We start from the raw sequence: 23,835 nt of genomic DNA on the forward strand, positions 1-23,835 counted from the left end.
CTGGCTTCTTTTGCTGCAATCTTTATCCTTGAACCCCCGGGTTACCTAGTCTGATGAATCTTCTGCTAATGAGTGCTGCTTTGCTTTAATAACAAATTGATGAAACGTTTTTAGCTTTTCAACATGAGATCTCGTATTGTTAGCTTTGAATATAGTTCTCGCGATGTCGGGTTCCTGACTGTAACAAATGGAGCTGTTCAATTATAGTCAGCTTGACCTCTTCAGGCCGGGTTCCCCAACGAGTCATCGAATACATCATGTTCAACAGCAGAGCTCTTAGATTCAGGTGTCAAATGAGAAACCTGGGTGCCTGAAAAAGGTTTTTGGTAATTTCTTTGTTGATACCTAAGTTTGCCGGACATTGCCATCCTGCATTAGCGGCATCAACATATAATTTAAAAGGGAGATTAGCTTCCCCCCAGTCTTCTATACTCGATTCCAGATATCTCTTCATCAATATTAAATACTCATCATCATCGATTAATGGGAAGATGGCTCCCAACCAACTGGTTGACAAACTGAGTGATACCTTGAAGGGGCTGGTCATCAGTGCCAGTGGGAATATCCCCGGTTATCAACATGGTATGATGTTCTTATGATACGTTAAAGAAAAGAGCCATTGACCATTTGATTGATAACCCCTCGTCATCTAGAGAAAATCAAGGAGATGGTGGAACAATGCGGTGCGAGGTTTGCCACGATGGATATCGCCCAGTGTACTCATCTGGTGACCACAGAAAGCAATGTCAAGAGAAAGCTGCAGAAGAGTTAGTTGCCTTGAATTTTTCATGTGGAGAGGAATTAACGAAGACGTTTATTCTCTAGTCACCAAGGCGCGCAAACAGGAAGGTTGTCAAATTGTGGATATCAACTGGCTGCTCAGGAGCATTGAAAAGAATCTCCCAGCGAATGTCCACGAATATCTACTCTCAAAGGATGGGGCGGAACTGGGCGATACTAAAGGCAAAAAGCGTGCACGGGAACATTCTCTTGCGGATGAAGTTGGCGCCTCGAAGAAGAAGAAGGACGAAGAGCGAATCATCCGCAAGTATTTGACCGACTTGGTTGACAAGGGATACCCAGAGCCGAGTCAGTAGCGTGGTCAGAATGTTTCAGGAATACCGTCTAACATTTTTGTTTCATATTATTAGGTGTTCAGCTTGCCGTTTGGCAGGACGAAGGATTGATATGGGATGCCACATTGGCCAGCCTTGACGCGACAGGGTCACAGGTCAGGATCTTGCGCATCCAACTCCTCCATCATCAGGAATCGCAGCAGTTCCACATCTGGGAATTTGAATATCGTACTGGATCATCCGAAGAATCGAAGTCGGTTGGCACCATTGGAGGCTTGGAATCGGCCAAACTTGCGTTTGAGACAGCTTTCGAGAATCTTAGTGGCTTGGTCTGGGAAAAGCGCCATGCTACCCCGATTGAGAACAATTGGGTTTTCCTTGAAATGGATCACAAGGAGAATCTCATTCTCCCCAGCGAGATAATCAAGTTGCCCGCCAGTGTTGAAAATGTCTTGGAATTTATCTTCAAATCAGGTAATATGAATGTTTACACTGGGATCCTGACCAACAGTGGGCGCAATGTTCTGCAGGGGGGCAAATTGGAGAAGAAGAAACTTCTGGTTGGGGTGGCAGTTTTGAAGAAGCTGATGAAGCTAACTAAAGCTTCCAAGCCGACACCTGACAAAAAGATCAAAGCTAAGGGGGTATTGGGCAGAATCTACCAAAGTTTGATTCTAACAGCCAATGCCCTTTCAGTCGTCCAGAATGAGGTGAGGAAAGAATTGGAATCCCTCGATCTCTTACTCAAATTGCATGATGCAAGCGAGATCTTGAAACATAAATCCCAGTCTTCCTCACTGGCTCTGAGTCAATTGTGTCGAGTACTTGGTTTGGCGACGATGATCCCAGGTAGGTGACTCCTTGCGTTTGTATCGCTTTATTTTCCAGTTTTGGGCAATATATCAGATCACCAATTGAAACTTGACAATAGTGGATCAAAACTCAACGGAGTTTATGATGCTTCAGGAATATCTTTTCATGAGTTCCTCGCGAAACCACCCAAATCAATTCAAGGCAAGCTGGGCTCGAGCTTCCTAACTGATAGAGAAATAAAAACATCAAGCCTTCATGCGCACTAACTCTTTCATGTCTAGCGGGTCTTTAACATCTTCCGGCTCGAACGTCCAGGGGAAGCAGAGCGCTTTGCCCAATGGAAGAAAGCGCACAGCGAGAATATTGGAGATCGACGGCTACTGTGGCATGGCTCTACTTCCGGAAATTTTGCGGGTATCTTGAGCCAAGGGCTGCGTGGCGACGGAATTGCCAGTCTTGATGGGAAAAACTTCTGTCCTGGAGTGTACTTTGCCGACATGTCCACCAAATCGGCAGGATATTGCCGAATTCAGGGCGGGCCAGCCTTGATGTTGCTGTGTGAAGTTGAGCTAGGCATGGAATCAGCTCCGAAAGAATCGAGCATAGCACGTCGACACATTGGAAACACTATTCATAACAAGTGGCGTGATGCAGGATATATCCACCCTGATTTGGAAGGGATGCTTGTGCCAGATGTTCATGCTGGAACCACGACGAACACAAGTAGCCGATCAGGATTGTATCACAGTGAATATATCGCACACAATCCGGCACAGGTTTATCAGCGGTATTTGTTCCACGTCGCGTTATAATCGGCGATCAATGGCTCTGGGGGCGATGGTTGATGATTTGATGATTGGATTTGGAAAGAGGATGTTGAGATCTTCTGTCCGAGAATGACTTTAGAGAATTAGCGCAGCACAATGACACACGTTTTCATCTTGCAACTCAGACTCTCACTTAGTAGCGATGGGTGTGTGTCTGAGAGTGGAGAATTGTACGGCGATCATCCGGTGAGAATGAGTCTTGGCACTTCCCCTCCCGTTACTGTCTGAGGTCCGATCTGCACCGAGGCACGATCGCTGTCTTCATATACCAGACGTTGTACCCTAGGGTCCAGGATCTTGCCTTCTGCTTTTTTGACTCCATCCAGGTCATGATTATCTTGTGGACTGCCGCTCTGGCAGCAACTGCTGCGGCGCAGTACTTCCCGCCCCCGCCCGAGGGAGTCAAGGTCGTGGAATCGAAACATCAGAAGGGAGTCAAGATTTCATACAAAGAGGTACAATCTCTTTTGCAAAGACATTATAGCCATTCGTCTTCTATACTGATGAATTGCACAGCCGGGGATTTGTGAAACAACACCAGGGGTAAAGTCTTATTCAGGCTACGTCCATCTGCCCCCGGGCGCTTTGGATGATGTGAATGTCCAACAAGACTACCCGATCAATACTTTCTTCTGGTTCTTCGAATCTCGTCACAACCCAGAGAATGCACCTCTGTCCATATGGATGAACGGTGGTCCAGGCAGTTCTTCTATGATTGGCCTCATGCAGGAAAATGGGCCCTGTGTGGTCAACGAGGATTCCAATTCAACGGAGCCCAATCCTTGGTCCTGGAACAACTATGTGAATATGTTATATATTGACCAGCCAAACCAAGTCGGCTTCAGCTATGATTTTCCAACCAATGGCACCTTTGATCAGATCCAAGGTGCCTGGAACCTGTCGGAGTGGACCGAAGTGCCCAAGCAGAACAACACTTTCTATGTCGGCACGATAGCCAGCCAAAATCAGTCGAGAGTTGCTAATAGTACCGAGAATTCTGCACGGTCCCTGTGGCACTTTGCTCAGACCTGGTTTACCGAGTTCCCACACTACAAGCCCCATGATGAGCGAGTTAGCATCTGGACCGAGTCATACGGCGGTCGCTATGGACCAGCTTTTACTGCATTCTTCCAGGAGCAAAATGAGAAGATCAAGAATGGGAGCATTGACACACCGGGAGAGTCACACTACATTCATCTGGATACACTGGGCATCATCAACGGCTGTATCGATCTCCTAGTGCAGGCACCATCATATCCTGCGATGGCATATAACAACACCTACGATATTGAAGCCATCAACAGGACCGTCTATGATAATGCCATGGAAGCATGGAGTCGACCTGGCGGATGAAAAGAACTAATCACTCACTGTCGCGACTTGGCTACGGAGGGCGACCCGCTGATGTATGGCAATAATGAGACTGTTAACAAAGCATGCCGCGATGCCGACAAGATCTGCACAAACAATCTCGAGGGTCCATACCTAGAGTACGCAGACCGTGGCTACTACGACATCACCCACAAGAACCCAGATCCCTTCCCGCCATCTTATTTTCTCGGCTGGCTGAATCAGCATTGGGTGCAACGCGCCCTGGGCGTCCCAATCAACTTCACCGAGTCCAGCAACGGCGCCTACAATGCCTTCAAATCTACCGGTGACTACCCGCGTTCTGATGTGCGAGGCTACATCGAGGACTTGGCGTACGTTCTTGACTCCGGTATCAAGGTCGCTCTCGTCTACGGCGACCGCGATTACGCCTGCAACTGGATTGGAGGCGAAGATGCCAGCTTGCTGGTCAATCATGCTGCGGCCCCCGAATTCCGCTCTGCTGGTTACACGCCTCTACACACAAGCTCCTCGTCTATCGGTGGCCAGGTCCGACAGCATGGCAACTTCTCTTTCATCCGTGTCTACCAGGCTGGCCATGAAGTTCCAGCTTATCAGCCACAGACAGCGTATGATATCTTCCATCGCGCACTCTTTAACCGTGACCTGGCTACTGGAAAGATTGATACTGCAAAAGATCGCTCCTATACTACAAGTGGGCCTGCGTCTACTTGGCATATCAAGAACAAGGTCCCAGAGAGCCCGCACCCGGTCTGTTACATCCTTGCATTGGAGTCGACCTGTACTGAAGATCAGATTGCGAGTGTGATCAATGGCACTGCTACAATTCGTGACTATATTGTTGTGGATGGAGAATAGAGATAGATCTTATGGAATATATGACTAGTCTAGGCTAGCTACGAGCGCTTTCCTACAATGATGTAGGTAGGTAAATTCGATACCTCCACAAGCAAGCTATTATCTCTTTTCCCGGTGCAGATTAGTTCCATTCCCATATTATGCAGTCTGTGAGCTTGAGAGAGCTGTCGCAGCACCTGTACTTCGCCCCCCGTTGAAGGCTTTTCGATGTTCCCGACCCTTGGCCGACAAAGACTGCCAAATCTGCTACTGTGTAGTGCTTGCACTCTGTGCCCGACAAGCCAATATCCTTATAGACAATCACTCTCGATGTCATTGACATCAATATGGGCCGGTCGGAAGGATGCGTTGAGGTGATATGACTTCTGTAGACCTGGTGTCTAGTCACTGCGTTGTGCGCCCGTGCCCCGATCGAAGCGCCTGTCTCGAACCGTAACTCACCAAGGAGACCGGAGCTGATCTAAATGTAGTAGACGCACATTATGATGCCACGTGTATAGTCCCAGACACATTGAAAGTACACTCACATGAAGGATGTCACAGTGAACGTTGCATCGCATGCAGATGGACGGCATGTGGGTACGGCCCGAGCCGTTGTGGCGCCCGATTCGACGAATGGCGGCTATGGGAATCGGGTTCCTGCAGGTAGTTCCCACCAACCTTGGAGCTACCTCACCGCAGGTTATCCCGCAGGACTAAGTATGCGTGGTCGCAGATTAGCAGGGGTTGTAGACAGGGTCCCAAGATCTGGATACAGACCGTACTCAAATATGCACGACAAGACACGATGAGGCACGACGAGACGAAGCGTCTATCTCAATATTGTTCCTGCTCATCCTGCTTGTCCCCGGGTCTGCTGGTACTGCGTTGGATTCGAGAGAAGGGATAGAAGTGAAGTCTGTTGTAGGCTGGCTTTGCGTCGCGTCCTTGGTACATGGCCACGGTCCCTGCGGGGTCGATACTGTGACAGCAACCCGGATCAGCGACCGTGCCAGAGACACTTTGGATATTGTCAGCAATCTCATTCATTCTGCGTAGAGCCTGCCGTGTCGAGAGATTGGTGGCTGTCCCTGGGCGTACTTACCTGGTCAGCGGTCGGGGCATTGGGGAGTCTTGCGCACTTTGCATCCAGGTGGAGGGCACACACCTATAGGCGGGAGACAAGCTCGGAGAGGCCATCAGTCGAGGTAGTCAACATAGGGTAATCTCACCAGTAGGGCGGCGCCAGCTAGGCAGTGGGGGACTAGGCCTGATAAACAGACTCTGTCCAGCGTCAGCCCAGTGCGTGCAGGACCAGCCATTGGTATCGAAACAAATTGAGGCATACATACAAGATTTCTCTGCTGTCTCGTATATGCCAGAGAGTGTTGATCCACGAAGGCCGCCAGGCGTCAGCGCCAGGCACCGGCTGTTGAGGCCAAAGTGCCATTCATAATACCTTCATATGATGGGGACAAGAGGAATAGCTTCATGGAGCTGGAACCAGGTAGACAATACCTAATGATCAAGTACCGGTGCTTTCGAATATCTGGGATCGGGTACCTATAGGTAGGTACCTGATACGGAGCACCCATATTGATGTGCCGCTCCCTATTCAGGAAGGCACACCTGAACCCAGCACCTTGTTGCCTAAGGACCCCCTCGTGTATAAATACTGTCTCGTCCCCCCAGTTTTTGATTTTCTTTTCTTCCTTCTTCCACTCCCCTGCCCTCCATTCCGCTTTTTGCATGTATTCCCGTCCCCCTTCCTTTCCTTTCCCATCTTTCTGCCCATACCTAATTCCTTCGGTCACTTATCTGCCTGGCGCCTATGACGAGTGCTCTCTGAGGATGTTTCCCACTTTGTATCCTTCTAGGGACTGTTGATGTGCCGCAGGAAAGGTTAGTCACGAAGCATGCCAAGGAGACACGTGCTGAAATACGCGCCTTGTGTTCAACACACGGGGAAGACACTCTTTCGGCCGCTGCGGATACAGCCCGTCCTGCCTGCGGATTCCACTGTTACCTCTCCAAGCCTTGACCCCACTCCTTCACTGCCCGCCACTAACTTGCCCGGCCCCAAATGAAGAGCAATCTGAGGGTTTCCCACTTTTTCCCCTAGGGGATAGGGATTCCAAAGGGGTTGGTCTCGACACGAAGCGCGCCTTAGTTCACGGACACTTCCAAGGTTCTTTGAGCGTGGATACGGTCCTTCTTCCTGGTTATCCCTGTCCTCCTCCGATCCTTGACCCCATTCCTTCATTACACCTTGCGCTTTAGGAGTCTGACCCAGTTGCATGGGGCCTGTATGCAACACCTGATCATGACTTGCACCTCTACGTGGTGATCAGGATGAGTAGCCATCGTGGTGAAACCAAGCAAGTCTTCTATAGATATTTAGTTTCAAGAAAGTACCTTCGCTTCTTAGCTTCAGTTTTTGTAGACAACCATGTGCCTTGACTTTACTTGAAGAATCCCTATGTATTCACTCCCTTTCTGTCTACAGGTGGTGGAGTATCTATGAGGTCCTTGTTTTCTTTGAGCCTCATTGCTATTGACGCGGTGTATTCTGATCTACCAATCCACCGCTCGGCTTTACCCTCGGTATCCATTAATTTTACGATTCTTCAATCTTGAAGATCTGATAGCATGAGAATTTGTGTCCTCCAAACCCCATGTATGCACTTCGTTGCTATCCACAGATCTAGGTCCACTGAACTTTGGCAAAGATCCACGATGAAATATTTGTTGGCTTCCTCTAGCTGTTGCATACCTAGGATTCAAACGGCCTCCAATCGCACATCTACTTCCGAATATACTACTGCCTACATTACGCATAAAAACAAATCGTGTGTATGGAATTTACATGGCCTGCCCCCCTGGTTCTAAGTTTCCAGTTCATCCACCATAGCAGTTGGTATTCTTATCTAGTGTGGTTGGAGAGTCAAGGACCGATGCTTGACAAAATACGTGGATTTTCTCTCGCCAAGCGTAAAATAAAGAAGCTCAAGCAGGGACTGAAGATCTAAACTGTACAAAGCGCTACAAAGTCGGCTGATCGGCGAATAAAAAGCCACTCCTATAGTGCTAGGCTCACATTGAACCTTTCGCCCGAAGATATGTGTGGCCGATTATGTTCCGGGGATGAAATGATCACAGGTCTCTTCCTCTATCCTACCTTCCGTTGAAGACAGTGAGTTCTAACGAGATGGAAATTGGAATGGATGATGTAGATGATGCAGAATACTTATGCTGTGTGCCTTCAACACAGTTCAGAGGCCAATAGCGAACACATATCTTGGGGAGGATAAGCACAGAGACCACTCCGAGGAAGGAATTGTGTCCCACACGAAGAGAGCCTGGTTGGTAGGGAGATTATTGCATCAAAGTTTGCCATTTTGAAGGAAGTCTGCGCTCGTAGAGGCGACCAGAGAAAACGTAGTCGAAACAGAAGTGGATCGACGCCGGCTGAGCGGGGAATAAGGTCATGGTATGAGGTGCTGTTATTTTGTTGTTGTAGTATTTAACGTCGGTGAGGGCGTAGGAGTAGCCTGTGCCCCTGTAACCTCCTAGGGAGTATGAGGACATGTCAAGCTATGGAATTTTGTAAAGAAATTGTGCAGTTAAATTATTATTTTATAATTGTAATATTTTACAGGAAATAAGTATTTAATTATGTTTGTAATAGAAGAAAAATTCTAAACTAAATGTTGTGGCCGCGCCAACCGTTGGCTGCCCATCCTTGTATGACCGTCGAGATGGATACAGGAGATTCAGAAGCGGCGTGGCGTGGGTGCCCCTAAGAGGTTCTGGGGGCCCTGAGTAGGTGTGTGTGTGTGCGCCCCAAGACCAGGCTGTGACAGTGGTGCGAGTCCACGTGTTTGCGGACCCTGTGAGGGGTCGAGACAGTATGTAAAGAAGGAATGGGGTAAGGAGAGGTGTTGGACAAAGAAAAAGCCGCTGTGTATGAGTACCGAATGAGAGTGGGTGGTAGAGCTATTCCCCTGGTGCGACCATTCTCGCGTAGGAGGCACCTCATCGGATCTAGATCTTAGAGTAGAACTCTGTCGTACGAAGGAGCGTGGCAATGACAGCGGGGATGAACGCCTAAAGGGAAGTTACTGTATCCCACGTGGTGGTCAGTGGCGTGTGAGGTCTGGATGGCCAGTTCTGGAAGTGACGCCTCGATTCCCAACAGAGGACGAGGTGCTGCTGCGAATGTTGGTTTTCTCGTAATTGAACCCGCAGTGATACCAGGAAACATCCCTGTGTGAGGTGGGCAGTGCAAGCCAGCGATGCAGCGTTGGACGGTGGAGCTCAAGCTCGGGTTTTGGCCTGACCTTGTGGAATTATTGCTCCTTGGTATGAATTGTTGCAGGCATGAAAAACGTAATTGTTGTAGGCTGAGCTGGAACACCCTGAAGATGGGCTTGGCTGAGGATGGTATGCACGCGATCAGTGACATTTTGCCGGATAGAACGCAAAACATGAGATTTCTGTTAGAGAGGGTTTGGAAGAGAGACGCCGGGCGGTGGAACGAACATGGTGGATGAGAGATGAATGGAATTGACTAGAATAGCCAAGCAACAATCAGTAAGGAGTATCTAGTTAAGCTGAATGGATGTATAGTGATTAATCGGAATCAGAACAAGAGACTTGCACCGATGAAGCACGGGGTTAGGTTGCTGATAATGACCTGGTGTTAGGTCGGCAGAGCGTAGAGTTTTCGATCTTGATTTGACAGTTGCAGACACACATTTCTATTCCTCTTGAGTATGCCTAGGTGGAATAGAAGCTAAAAGCTAAAGTAATCAGGCTGGCAACCCGGAGCTTTGTTGCTGTACCATTCTTCAAAACACATCCAAGGGCCTGGTAGACTGTCCTGCCCGATTTTATGGAAACATTGCACAAAAGGGAGAGATTTCGTTCAGCAAGCTGCACTTCATATATGTAATTTGATGGCCATGGCTACATTGAGTTATCCGGGTGATGCGCCAGGCACGACGGCTCTCAGCTTAGTAAGACAGTATGTGCCAATTCGTTAACACGTTGCTCGAAAGTAAACGTTCATTGATGCAGGCAATCGCTATAGTCGTCTAGGATTGCATGACATAGACAGGTAAGCCATGAACCTACATCTAGTCCTGGGATTAAACAACTGTTGTTCTGATGAACACAGGATAGCATAATAGTTACCAAGGACCACAAGGTCTTCTACGCTGCATAAATGTATATAGGCAGGTCTTTCGAATAAATCTATCCATGTGTATGTATAGAAAGCGATGGCATATGTTCAGTGCAAATTAACTTGTTTCTAGAATCACAAAGTAACAAAAAATGAGAATCATTTAACTTGAACAGTGAGGGAGCCCTTGACAGAAGGAAGACGAAGAAAAATCGTCAAGGAAGAAGGGACAAACGGAAGAAACAGGGGCTATTTGCTATAGTGGGAATCTGTCAGCAGATGCTCAATATCCACTGGGTCACAACCACGATAGAGCGGTTCGGATAGGGCGCATATGTTGTATCACCTTCCACAACGCTGCGGGCCATCAGAGGCTGGTGCTCGACAGGCTGCCGTCTGCAAAAGCCAAACTGTCAATTGGACCAATATCGTTGCCTCTGAGGGCAATTTTGAGAATGTCCATAGCACGCTCGGCAGAAGTTGATAATTGTTTAGCAGCGCACTGGTTGTCTGGCAATAGAAAATTGCTAAGACAAACTGATGAGCTAAGAGACCTTGCGAAAGCTCGATTATGAGGCTTCAAAGTTGCTGGAAATTCGCATAAGTTGTGGAGCGGTCGATGCTTGTCGTTCAAAGGGACGAGGAGTAGCTCTAGTGAAGCAGTATGAGGTACGGAGAGTTGACCGAGCCGGCTGCTAACGAATGAAGAGGAGTTGTGTGGAGGTCGATTGGACGATGGACAGAAATGTTGGAATGCCTCTGAAGGAAGCCGAATAGGGGAAGGATGTCTTGAGCTGGCTGAGCATTGGGTATTGAAAGGTCTAAGGTTGGAGCCTTGCTTGGAAAACGCAAAGCGTGCGAAACGCTTGAATTTCGTTGTTCAATAGAAAAGATCGGTCAGCACAGCTGGGTGGGAAATTGAGTCCCGATTCCTGTATTGGACGCCAATATATGTACGATCAGTACCCAAGTATTTAGAGTTGAGATCAACACGTACGGTGAATAGGGACCGAACGGCAACGATGAATACATATAGCCCGTTGACCGACTATCGGTATTGAGTAGCCTGTCATTTGGTTATCGAGTGGGAGTGCCGTAGGCGAAGTCGTATGCCTCTGTTGAGGAAGGCACTCGGGTCACTAGGTCCCTTCCTCTTTGAGAAGGAACTCGTCGCCCACCCTGCTGACCCTCGTCGCCTTCAGCCCCAGGATATAAATACCTTCTCCTCCCCCGGATTTTGATTTTCCTTTCTTCCTTCTTCCACTCCCCTGCCCTCCACTCCGTTTTTTGCATGTATTCCCCCCCCTTCCTTTCCTTTCTCATCTTTCTGCCCATACCTAATTCCTCCGGTCACTTATCTGCCTGGCGCCTATGACGAGTGCTCTCTGAGGATGTTTCCCACTTTGTATCCTTCTAGGGACTGTTGATGTGCCGCAGGAAAGGTTAGTCACGAAGCATGCCAAGGAGACACGTGCTGAAACATGCGCCTTGTGTTCAACACACGGGGAAGACACTCTTTCGGCCGCTGCGGATACAGCCTGTCCTGCCTGCGGATTCCACTGTTACCTCTCCAAGCCTTGACCCCACTCCTCCACTGCCCGCCACTAACTTACCCGGCCCCAAATGAAGAGCAATCTGAGGGTTTCCCACTTTTTCCCCTAGGGGATAGGGATCTCAAAGGGGTTGGTCTCGACACGAAGCGCGCCTTAGTTCACGGACACTTCCAAGGTTCTTTGAGCGTGGATACGGTCCTTCTTCCTGGTTATCCTTATCCCCCTCCGATCCTTGACCCCATTCCTTCATTACACCTTGCGCTTTAGGAGTCTGACCCAGTTGCATGGGGCCTGTATGCAACACCTGATCATGACTTGCACCTCTTCGTGGTGATCAGGATGAGTAGCCATTGTGGTGAAACCAAGCAAGTCTCTTAGTTAGTTTCGACAAGGAGTATCTTTCTCTTGACACACTCTCATTATTCTCTTGTACCGATCCTCCTATAGTCTCTTGTAGTCTTTGAGTAGCGTTATGAATACATTAACTATTGATCCTAGCTTACCTTGTGATGGACCGGCTTCATCTTCACCATGTCATAAACTCCATACCCGTCGATCTTGAAGACAATCTGCTATAAATGCTACTACTCTCTGGGTCCCATATATGCTTTCAAAATCACCAGGCTCCAGTACTTCCAACCTCGGAACTTGGAAGATCCACCTAGACACTTCTGCCCCCAGGGGACCAAAAACACGTCGAACTTCACTTGCGGCCATATTTCATCAAGCGTGAAAATATATACAGGCTGCGAAGGGGCATAGCGGCGAAGGGTCGGATAGAATCAAAATCGAGGTTGCTGCCCGCATCAGGCCTGATTTCAGACCGCTTTTGATACCGTAAACGCGCCATATCGTGTACTGTAAACAGTCACCATAATTGAAGCTATTCCCGCAATACAAATCCCCACTTTCACCTATTTCCAGGCACTCAGGCCTCATCAATTGCAACCAATGTCGTCAATCTCTAGGAATTGCTGAATAGAGAGACTCATAATGTAGACCAAGCCTCACGACTGTGGAATATCTTAGAATCTAGTTGTCAGGTGTCTCCCTCAGTCCATAACTTCTTAGCGTAGTTTTAGTCCCCTTTCTTAATCAAGTCTTCCAGTCAATTGAAACAACACCCCTGACCATATAAATCTAAATAACCTTTTTGCCGCCGACAGCAAGTTTCGCAAGCTAGAGCAGCAGTTAGAGATTTAGATGGACTTTTGAAAGCATTGCAAAGATGACAGACTTTGATGTTTACACAAAAGGGCATTTCATGGGACAGTGCTCACAGTGAGGCCTTCGCATAATCAATTATGTACCAAGTGAATTGGTCGCAATACTTTCCTTCTATGTTCTTGTTTTGTTGGAAATGGTGAGCTCTATTGGGTGGAAGGTGGACTGGATAATGGGGATAATCTTTGAAAATACATGCTATAGATTTCAAGATAAATTAAACTCCCAGAAGCTATACTGATGGAGAAACCGAGAGATATTTGAGATTTCTGACGAAAATAGAAATCAAACGGCTATGAGCTGAGCAGTTAATCCAACATTTAAAAACGACTCCACACACATAGCTAGTTGTTGAATGGCTTGCTATTGAAGTCAGTCGTGTGAATGGCATTGCGCTCGGCTGGAGCCAGGGCCCACGTGGTAGGCTGACCAGGAACCAGGCCTGGAGCAAAGGTTTTTCTGACCGAAAGACCATTTTCAGTGTTGGTTGATTTCACGCAGCAGAGCTGTGCGGATCGGCCTACGAGCCAGTAAGAAATCTGTAGTAGAGATGGCCGCGGGATATGGCAGTTCAACTGGGGCAGATTGTACACACGGTTGAACTGGATTCCCGACGATGGTCGCAGGAAGTCTGTGAATCTTGATCAGGTGCAGCTAGTGATAGACGTCTTGAAAGATAGGGTGTAGCGCGGGTTTGGTGTTAGCCTGACCGGCGATAAAGTCGAGAGATCTTCAACAAAACTTGATCATGGCAGTGGAAACTTGCTTCATACCATGCAGGAGGCGGGATTTGTCCTGGTCGTATGCGTTGGAAACCCTTCAGGAATATTGACTGAGTGGTGTGTGCGCATCGCGAGACATTTGGCAGGGGTCGACGTGGGTGAAAGATGGCCACCGTCATAGTAATGCCAAGATGGTATTGTTGGGTGTCGGTCATATTAGAGATCGAGGTACTATATGGAGATTGATGAGAATGAAGAAGTCAATGAAGATAGAATCTGTAGTCCTATGGGCAGAGCGATGAATTTGACACTGACACCCACCCCTCCCCAATGAAAGGCCTAGTGGAGACGTAGATTGCCTGCTGGAAGATAGCATGCTTCAAATGAAAGATTCCAGGCTGATGAAGACATCATTGTACCGAAGCACGTTCTGGTCGGCAAGGACTGCGTTCGTGGCGGCGACGGGAGTGAGATCGAGGCAGGAGTTGGCTGCGAAGGATCGAGCGCACTTAAAATGATGAGAAGCTTGTAGTATTAAATATTGTAGGCACTGACAACCGACTTAGGCTCAATTGCCCAAGTGTTGAATGTAGTCTGATCGATGAGATTTTGGATACAGTCGACGAACCTTCGCCTCGTATAGCCAGCAACGGATAATATTTGCAGGCCATTTTAGGGAATCTCCTGTTTTAGGGGTCACATAACGACGGTGAACGGTGGAACGAAGCCGATGGAACAAAGCCGATGGAACGAAGCCGATGGAACGAAGCCGATGGAACGAAGCCGATGGATGGAAGCCGATGGATGGAAGTGACTAGAGCAATCAGGCAAAGCCAGGGTTGGCTGAATGAATCCAAAGCAGGTAATCTGACGCTGAAAAATGAGGTTAGCTTCTGTGAGGTCTAACGTTGGCCAGTAAGTATATGATGACCTGGCGCTGATGAAAGACCTAGATGAAGATGAGCCAGCAGCACATTAGTCATCTGAAATGAAGGTATTGCGGAGACCAGCTCACCAATTAAGAGACTTCGACGCCAGCTATGATATTGGAACCTCAATCAAAAGCCGGTCAAGATATGAAAAGCTCGGCTTATGGCGCTCAATGGGATGGCGGTTGCTCACTTGAAGCCATGTGAGATATGGGAGTGCTCCCTAGCTGGCTGTTAACGAGTCGAGAGGTTCTCAGTGGATACTGACCGAGTGGTCAACACGTGGAAGGGCCTTTGGGAAATGCCGACTGGATGAAGGATGTTTTGAACAGGTCGGTTCTTGGGGATTGAGCAATCATCGGTAGGGAATCGATTGCCGTGTTGGAAGCTTGCTTGAACAGGTCAGATCGGGAAATGTGAAGTACTCGAGGTTTGCGGTTCAAGAGGATGGGTTCGCCGGATCAGACGACGAGCGGCAAGCTCTATAGTCGAGTTCGATCAATGTATGTACATATTCCAGGTCGGCTTAAACGCGTATGGTGAGCAGTGACCAAATGCTAGGCATGAATACATGCATGGATGCATCCAGAGACCAAAATTGTTTCGATGGAGCATCATATATGTGTACCGAGTGTCAAGTACCGTCTTTAGGGTCATGTGCCTCCCCGTTTGGGAAGGAACTCGTCGCCTACCCTGCTGACCCTCGTTGCCTTCAGCCTTCCCCAGGACATAAATACCCTCTCCTTCCCCCAGTTTCTTCTTCTTCTTTTCTTCCTTCTCCACTCCCCTGCCCTCCACTCCGTTTTTTGCATGTATTCCCCCCCCCTTCCTTTCCTTTCCCATCTTTCTGCCCATACCTAATTCCTTCGGTCACTTATCTGCCTGGCGCCTATGACGAGTGCTCTCTGAGGATGTTTCCCACTTTGTATCCTTCTAGGGACTGTTGATGTGCCGCAGGAAAGGTTAGTCACGAAGCATGCCAAGGAGACACGTGCTGAAACATGCGCCTTGTGTTCAACACACGGGGAAGACACTCTTTCGGCCGCTGCGGATACAGCCCGTCCTGCCTGCGGATTCCACTTTCACCTCTCCAAGCCTTGACCCCACTCCTTCACTGCCCGCCACTAACTTGCCCGGCCCCAAATGAAGAGCAATCTGAGGGTTTCCCACTTTTTCCCCTAGGGGATAGGGATCTCAAAGGGGTTGGTCTCGACACGAAGCGCGCCTTAGTTCACGGACACTTCCAAGGTTCTTTGAGCGTGGATACGGTCCTTCTTCCTGGTTATCCTTATCCCCCTCCGATCCTTGACCCCATTCCTTCATTACACCTTGCGCTTTAGGAGTCTGACCCAGTTGCATGGGGCCTGTATGCAACACCTGATCATGACTTGCACCTCTACGTGGTGTTCAGGATGAGTAGCCATCGTGGTGAAACCAAGCAAGTCTCTTAGTTAGTCTTGATAATGAACTTTCTTCTCTTGACAATTTGGTTTTGTGTCTTTGTTGATACCTATAGCTGACTTCATTGAAAGCCTCCATATACGCATAGTCCTACCTATAATAGAAGATGACAAATAAATTATGCTGCTACCCATGTAGGTGTTCACTTTGAGGCTTCTTTGTATGCACTTGTTCCTAGCACATGTATCTATAAGCCGGTTGAATCTTACCACCGTATATATGGCTATCTCTGATCTTGAGAATAGGTACTGTCATTCTCCTGGCTTGGTATTTTCTATCCTTGTACCTTGTTGCTGTCTTCACATCTAAATCTACATGTATATTTACCACACCATAGGACTTGTGTTCTTAGTCCTATAGCTAGGTACCTAGATACATATAGCGACACATAGACATTCATCATACCTCCCAAGTTCCTCAACAACAAATGTAGAGCAGTGGCAATTTCTTTCTCGGGTATATATAGGCGTAGGAACCGACCTAGTAAAATCGGACGTCTCAAGTCAAAGGTATGGAGTAATACGCTCTACATTAATTTAATAAATCTCTTGGAACACGAACCCGGTCGTAGATCTAAACACACTTAGATAACCTCTCTGCTTCTGAACATGATAATCATTACCAGTGAAAATGGATTATTTTGTGGAATGCAGATGGTGTGTCCCCGTCTTTCCTCACTATCTAGCAAATCTACACTAACACTTTGTCGTGTGGTGAACTGTGTCGGCAGATCAAGCCTATGCCCTAGCAATGGAGGTAATGTCTCCTATCACTGAGCGCAGACGCCATAATCTAGAGTAATGGTTGAAGATTTAGGTTTATGATGGACTACAAAGACGACTAGTCGCTGGTCTCGACATAAAAGGGCACTGTCATACCACGGTACTCCCGATAAGGCCTTTGCCCGATCAGCTTCGGAGGCAATTATACTGCGGGTGAAGTGGTTATAACTCTTGGACCCCAGGTCACCCCTCCGCTCGAGGCCATGAGATCTACGGGTTGGATATCAGACTGGGCTACGGAGAGCATCGTTGAAGCGATGTTCTATCGACTTCCCGAGAAGTCTCGCTTTCGGAATCTCTATCGATGGAGACATGAGAATATGTATTGGTATTTTTGACAAAGCTACAAGGAAAAAGGCCATGGACGACCAAAACACTCAGTATGACGCCCCCCACGAACGGAAGTTCGACGTAGTGTGTGGAAGACCTGCGTTCAAAAAAAGTTCCTTATCCCACAGGACGCCTATCTTGATTGGCGTAGAGATTGTTGTACCGGGATACGTTCTCATCGGCGAAGACTGCGCTTTCTGCAGTGGTGGGGGTTGGAGTCATAGACAGCAATTATCTGCGAAGGATCGATGGCGCCGGAAGTGGGGAGAAACTTGTACCACTGAGCATTGCAGGGGCCGGAAACTTACTTGGTCAAAGCAACCCAGGTGGACTCGCCGAGTTTATCATGAACATAGTCCATGAGACTTCGCTCGGAATAGCCGACAGGGGATGGTATCTTAGAGGTCATTACGGGGAGTCCGGTCTTGTGGGGATGCCATGACGATGCCGGACGGTGGAGGGAGTTGGTTGGCGGAAAATGATTGGAAACGACCAGAAGATACAAGCAAACTCTCGTGCAGGGTTGGTTTGATGGATCCAAAGTTGTTGAGTGGACTTTGAATGGTCAACTTAACCTTCGTGAGGCCTGATGTTGGGCAATATGTGAATAGCTAGCTGGCGCCAATTACAACGAGGGTTTTTGAAATGGCTGACCTGAGCAGAGCACCTACCTGGAAAATAAGGTGATAAGCGCTCGGAATTAAAATATAAAGGCAAAAGAAAAATTGCCTGGGGAAAAACACAAGCAGAGAAGCAGATACCCAAATTTTGCGGAGGCTCGAATCGAATCTACCATAGAGTGGGTTTGGCTGGACCCTATGCTATATTACATTCCATAGCGTGGCATGCCATCAGGCGTGGCACTATCGTGGAGGAAATTGTCGAGCATCTGAGTCGCAAGAGATGTAGCTCAGGTTGATCCCCGACAGTTTGACGCTTTACGGTAGTCAGATTGTCGTTTGGCCCTCATCACAGCGAAGCTTGATCTTGAAAATGGAGATAAACATTCTTCTCGGGACTCGGTCTTTCTTTAGAGGCATACTATTCACTTGAAATTCGGTTGACGAGTTAAACAGGGTCGCTGAGAGACTGCAAGAGTTGGAGATTTGCTTTAAAACTGCACAAGGTGAGAAACCTCAGTATCTATCTGCTGCCATTTGGGGGGAGAGACGTTCGCTCATTGGAAGCCGTGTGGAACGCGGGAGGTTTTGGAGCAGGGCATTGTGGAATTCGTCAACATGGGAGTTGATTGGTATCTTTTCTCGGAAAATGAGGATGACATGTTCGCTCAGTAAGCTTGGTAAACCTGTGAGCTTGCATTGGTCAGTTTAGATGCGAAAAGCGACCACCATTGACTTGCCTGGTGAGGGGACTATCATAAGTAAAACCTCGCTGGAGCCTCGTGTGGGCGTTCAGTACATGTCCTAGCTAGGCAATAGCATCGAGTTGGGGATATAAAACCAAATTTCTTTGGGACAGTCATATTATATCATCGTTCTTTGGGAGATTGCGACGGGGGTAGTAGTGTTCGTAGTTTCAAGTGATTGCTTTTGGGCAGGAGATACGTGAGTCTCCTCGCCCAATTGTTTTGGACCCAAAAGTAGACATAACACATGGATGTAGTATATGTACACATGTATTATGTAAGAGACAGAAGAAGATTAGTTGGCTGTGGAAGTCTTATATCAAAATGCTGGTAATGTGGCCATTTGTCTAGCGCATTCTAACACACAGGTCTATAACTTTCGAAATCAAATTGATTGCAACAATTCTTAGGACTTAACTTGCATTATCAAGAGTTGTAGATGGCTTTTGAGAGACACCAAAGACGAATTTTATACTCATGACTACTACAGACTAAAGATACAGACTAAAGATACAGACTAAAGATACAGACTAAAGATACAGACTAAAGATGAGATGGGTTATTATGTTTACAGTGAGACGAACCGGAAAAAAAGGTGTCAACATATCATTGTCGCTAATCAAACACGGAATGGGTATCACTCGAACAAGATAAAAGAGGAAGACAGAAAAAGCAAGGGAGCAACCTCCCAGGCCGTAGAAGAAAGAAAGAAAAAAAAAAAAAAAAAAAAAAACAAACAAACGAGTGAAAGAACATCAAATGAGCCGTTGGGGGGCCTTCTGAGGCAGATGGTTCTCAGCGGCCATAGGCATCATTGTAGAAGCAGTCGAGTCCCTGATTCGCAAGCGCCGTAAGTGCAGTTCGTCCTCTACAGTTTGGCGTTCTGCGGATGTCAAACTATCATTGGGATCGATCTCGTTACTTCTTAGCTTGACTTCGAGAATGTATCGAGCACATTCGGCAACTTTCAGACTTCCCATCATACCTGGATCCTTCGCCATCGCAAGGTCATCGATGCCGCCGTCGTGTGAACTTTGAGTGCAGTGGACCAGGAAACGATCACGGGATTTTGATCCCTCGCGTGTGACGTTCTTGTGGTCAACCAATCGAAGCGCCAGTTGACTTTTGAATATGGCCATGCCATAGATTTTCTCCTCAAAAGTCCCAGCCCCGACCAGTCGGTAAACGAATACCTGTTTTTTCTGGCCTATCCGATACGCTCGACCAATTGCTTGTTCCTCCCATGTAGGATTAAACATGAAATCGAATATGACGACCCTGTTGGCCGTTTGAATATTCAATCCAAGTCCACCAGCACGAGTGGAAATTAAGAACACATTGACTGTGGGATCATCTTTGAATGTCTTCATCATTTGAGAGCGATCGGCCTGAGTGATTGCGCCATCGATGCGGCAATATTTTCTTCCAGTTTCGTCCATGAATTGGCTGAGATAATTCAGCGTTGGAATGCTAGATGAAAAGATCAGGACTTTATCCCGAACTGCAATCGCGTGATTGAGAATCTCGTTGAGTATTGCGACCCGGCTGGAGAGAATGGGGTCCAACAAGTTGGGAACCCCATCGAGAAGACTGTCTAGTTCAGATAACACCGGACTCGGGACTATCTGCTCGTCAATGGGCATACTCGGGGCGAGAAAATTGTTATGATCATCTCCACTGAGGCCCGGTTGAACGCTGGGGTCTGGTTGTTTGCTAAGGCCCGATTTGGTCTTTCTGCTTTGTAATTGTGTCTTGAAAATGCTTGGATGGTTAGAGCAAAGCTGTAGAAGGCTCAGCCAGGACATGAGCTGTGAATTGACGTTGTCGGCCATTCCTTCTTTTACAACGTCAACAAAGAGGTTGTATACAGCTTTTTGAATGTTCGTCATTTCAAAGTAAATGGAGAACTCGTACTTCGGCGGTAGATCCGTTTTCAGTGCGGACATGTCCATCCGTTGGACCTTTGGGCTGATGATCCTATGCAACAGCTCCTGGCGCTGGAGTGCTTGCCTTCGCTCGAAGTGTGTGCTATCGGTGTGCGAACCACCCTCGATGGGTTTGATGAACTTGTCATTGAATTCTGTGAAGCTACCCAGGTATTTCGGGGCCACCCAATCGACCATCCAGAAGTAGTCTTTCAGACCATTGGATATTGGAGTCCCAGTGAGGGCAATCCTTTTTTGGGTTCGAAAATGGGAGGTCGTCGCTGCAATCTGGCTTCCATGATTTCGTAGCATCTGCGCCTCGTCCGCCACGACAATAGATGGGCTGTTCAACAGCCAATTTTTGACAGTTTCATGCGCCGATGCTTGAGCCGGGTGCTTGCCTTTGAATTCACCAGCAAGGTTGCGGAATATGTTGTAGCTCATGAGCAATATACCACCTTGGTTTTTCCATGTTCGGATAATGTCATCTCGGGTGGTCCCTGGGCCCAGTGTTGTCTTTCCCGGGATGGAGTGGACCTTGCCAAGATTGTGATTCTCAGGAGACCACATTGCTAGCTCATTGCGCCAATTATCAATCAGTGCTGCGGGACAAAGTATCAAAGTTTTGGATTGGCGCAAATTTTCGGGAATCTGGTCGCGTATATCCGGATTTTGGGATGCTCCGGCGATCGAGATTGTGGTCAGAAGTGATATCCTATGAAAATGTTAGCTGGCCCCCAAAAAATGAGAAAATAATCAAAATAACGAGAACGTACACTTGCATAGTCTTTCCCAGCCCCATGGTATGAGCCAGCAAGCACCCCTCCGGTCCTTGGTTATCCACAATCTCACGAAACATGAATTGAATTCCAAGAACTTGATGATGTTTGACGACTTTGCCGATGTGGGCATCCAGATATATGGCAGGATCTTTGAACGAAACTGGGTGTTGAGTGAGGTTGTCATTCCCTTCTATGAGACGAGTTCCAAGGAGGGCGTGCTTGGCCTTATCTTGCTGCTCCTGTCGTTTCTGTCCCTCCTTTTGAGCCTGATTCAGCGGCATTTGAGCCAAAATCCGGTTCTCATTCCGCCGCTGGCGTCTCATCGCTGGTTTTTTTCTTTTGGATAGGACATGGGCGGGTAAAGTGAGCCATCTGATGTATGCCTTCACCAGAGTGTTCAGACAGCCGAAGAACTCAGCAAATTCGTCTTCATCGGGTGCATCTCGCATGAAAGTCGCAATTGCAATGTTGACTTGATCTGCCGGGATAGCGCCATCAGGCACTCTGGTGCCATTAACCCATGATAGGAATAAAGTGGCCAGTAGCATTGCAAGATGGCTCTGCTCAGGCTCCAGTCCCTCAAGAACTGACTCATTCTTGGTCATAGCTTGCAGGGCATCTTGTGTGAGGTCGCGGTAGAGACAAGGGACAAATTCAGTCAGAAATCTGGAAAGTTGCTTGGCTCGACCTTGGGTCAAGTCTGTGAGGGCCTTTGCTATAATGAGAGAGAGGTCACAACGCTGCTCAATAGTCGCCCACATCATGGAGTAGACATCATCAAACAGGTCAACGGCGAAGTCAATTTCAATGTCGTCTTGACTGGACGTATCCACAAGTTCACGCAAGTTGGTTTGTGACGGGCTGTAGGGACGAGGGATCGTTTCCCCCATGTTGACATTAGGTGCCTCCTCATTAGATGGCAAGGGCTCATCTGAATCAGGTAGCAGACCTTGAAGTGGTATCGCTGGAGGGTTCAGGTCACTTTGATTGGGACTTTCTTTCTCTAGGCGGCGCTTCTTGGCCACAGAGTGTGGGTAATCCTCATCTTCAAACATGAGATGTGCGAGGTCTCGATCTGGAGATGACGAGTCGCGGAATGGTCCGGCTCGAGAAGCTGAGCGAGGTCGCTTCCTTTCCTCATTCGAGGGCACATCACCCCTTTCGGCTTCAGAGGGAATATCAACTTCATGCTCATCTTGTGACTGTTCCGAATCTTCAAATTGGTCGGCTTCAGAGAAATCATCAGGCCCATGTTCATCTTGTGATTGGTCACACTCCTCAAATTGGTCGGTTTCGTCGGCCAGCTCCTCTCCACTTTCATACTCCGGGTGTGATCCCAAATCTGAATCCAAAGTCTCATTTCCATCCGAGTCCACATTGCGGTTGACTGCGCGTGAAGTTCGTGGCGGGCGAGCAACTTTCTTCGGGGCTTCGATCTGCTTGACGACGGAGAGTTGCCATTTCTTGAAGCAAATGTCAGACACTGTAAAGTCCAGAGATGCACATGCTTTGATCAAAGAGCCACGTGACGTGTGCTCTGCAGCAATGAATGCTTTGCGGAGCTCTCGAAGTCGCTTCTCCAGGTGGGCCAGGTCGGTGGAATGCTTTTTGATGATATCAGGATCATCGTGCCCCTTGAGCCAGATACCAAACGCCTTATGCTCTTCCTTAGGCAGACGACTCGCAGCAAAGGATGCCTCTTGTTGGGCAATGTAGTCATCAACAATGGCATTGAGCTCCTCGAATGGGAGTTTCTGAGGAAGCTTAGAAGAAGCAGACATTTCGTCTTCTGCGATCTCCTGCTGGGTGTCGCTGTCGATCTCGGAACTCGACTCGCCAAGGGGGGGGAAGATTTCTTCGTCGTCATTCTCCTCCGGGGGATATTTCCTCAGTAGGCTATCAAGCCAAGAGTCATCTCCCAGAGCGGCAGCGGCGGAGTCGGAGGGTTGGTGAGGCTCCTGGGCCTCAGAAGAAAGCGGGGCGGCCTTCACGACCGGAGTTGGCTGTACTCGGCGGGCTGGTTTTGGCGCCGTCGCCGGTGATTGCGGCTCCTTGAGGGCAGGAGCTGGATCGGGTAGATCCACAGCAAGCCTTAGGTCAGGCTGCTGCCGCGCAGCTCGACACTCCGTCGATCGCTGCCGGAGAAAGTTGCGGGCCTCCAAGACGTACTGGCATTTGCCAATTCCTCCCACTCCCAGGTCTTTGACCATGTCGTACGAGAGGTCGAGAAAGACTCTGCCTGTCACGTCATTGGCTTTGAGAGACTCCTCCAACACACCCAGGTCAGGACTCGGCAAATGGGTGGACCATTCACCCGCCGCTTCGCGGCACAGAAACTTCACAACCTCGTCAACACCCCAGGTCGCGGGGTCCTCATCAGCAGACATGTTTGCAGTGGGGGCCTGGGATGAATTAGTAGATGCTACAGACGAGTCGCACATGTTTGGGTCCGACGCGTCCACACGGGACTTGTTTTGGATGGAACTATTGACTTACCATGTCGGGACCCCCAAAGCAAACCAGGGAAGAAATACGGATTGCTCAGTACGTTTACAACGCTGAGCTAAAGGAATTTTTTTTTTTTAAAAAAAAGAACAAAAACAAAGAAGAACCTGAGACGAGACTTATCTTAGACTGAGGTGAGAGAGAGAAAAGAGAGAAAGAGAGAAGAGA

General features: G+C 48.2%; 3 protein-coding genes across 3 annotated transcripts; 1 reads left to right on the forward strand and 2 right to left on the reverse strand.

Annotated features, from left to right (window-relative positions):
* Positions 1-491: 491 nt before the first annotated feature.
* On the forward strand, positions 492-4,924 carry cp1 (putative carboxypeptidase S1; the record flags this gene model as incomplete). Its single annotated transcript, XM_057172700.1, has 8 exons — positions 492-582; positions 654-767; positions 826-1,089; positions 1,152-1,786; positions 2,171-2,676; positions 3,003-3,171; positions 3,233-4,052; positions 4,152-4,924. 8 exons carry the CDS (start codon positions 492-494, stop codon positions 4,922-4,924), a joined length of 3,372 nt encoding a protein of 1,123 aa, XP_057036603.1.
* An 816-nt stretch (positions 4,925-5,740) lies between these two features.
* Positions 5,741-6,225, reverse strand: N7457_001655 (uncharacterized protein; the record flags this gene model as incomplete). Its single annotated transcript, XM_057172701.1, has 3 exons — positions 5,741-5,965; positions 6,009-6,071; positions 6,136-6,225. 3 exons carry the CDS (start codon positions 6,223-6,225, stop codon positions 5,741-5,743), a joined length of 378 nt encoding a protein of 125 aa, XP_057036604.1.
* A 12,985-nt stretch (positions 6,226-19,210) lies between these two features.
* Positions 19,211-23,603, reverse strand: N7457_001656 (putative SNF2 family helicase/ATPase; the record flags this gene model as incomplete). Its single annotated transcript, XM_057172702.1, has 2 exons — positions 19,211-21,095; positions 21,157-23,603. 2 exons carry the CDS (start codon positions 23,601-23,603, stop codon positions 19,211-19,213), a joined length of 4,332 nt encoding a protein of 1,443 aa, XP_057036605.1.
* Positions 23,604-23,835: the final 232 nt, after the last annotated feature.

Source organism: Penicillium paradoxum, assembly GCF_028828445.1.
Source record: "Penicillium paradoxum strain IBT 22861 chromosome Unknown utg000002l_segment0_segment0, whole genome shotgun sequence".
Classification (NCBI taxonomy): Eukaryota; Fungi; Ascomycota; class Eurotiomycetes; order Eurotiales; family Aspergillaceae; genus Penicillium; species Penicillium paradoxum.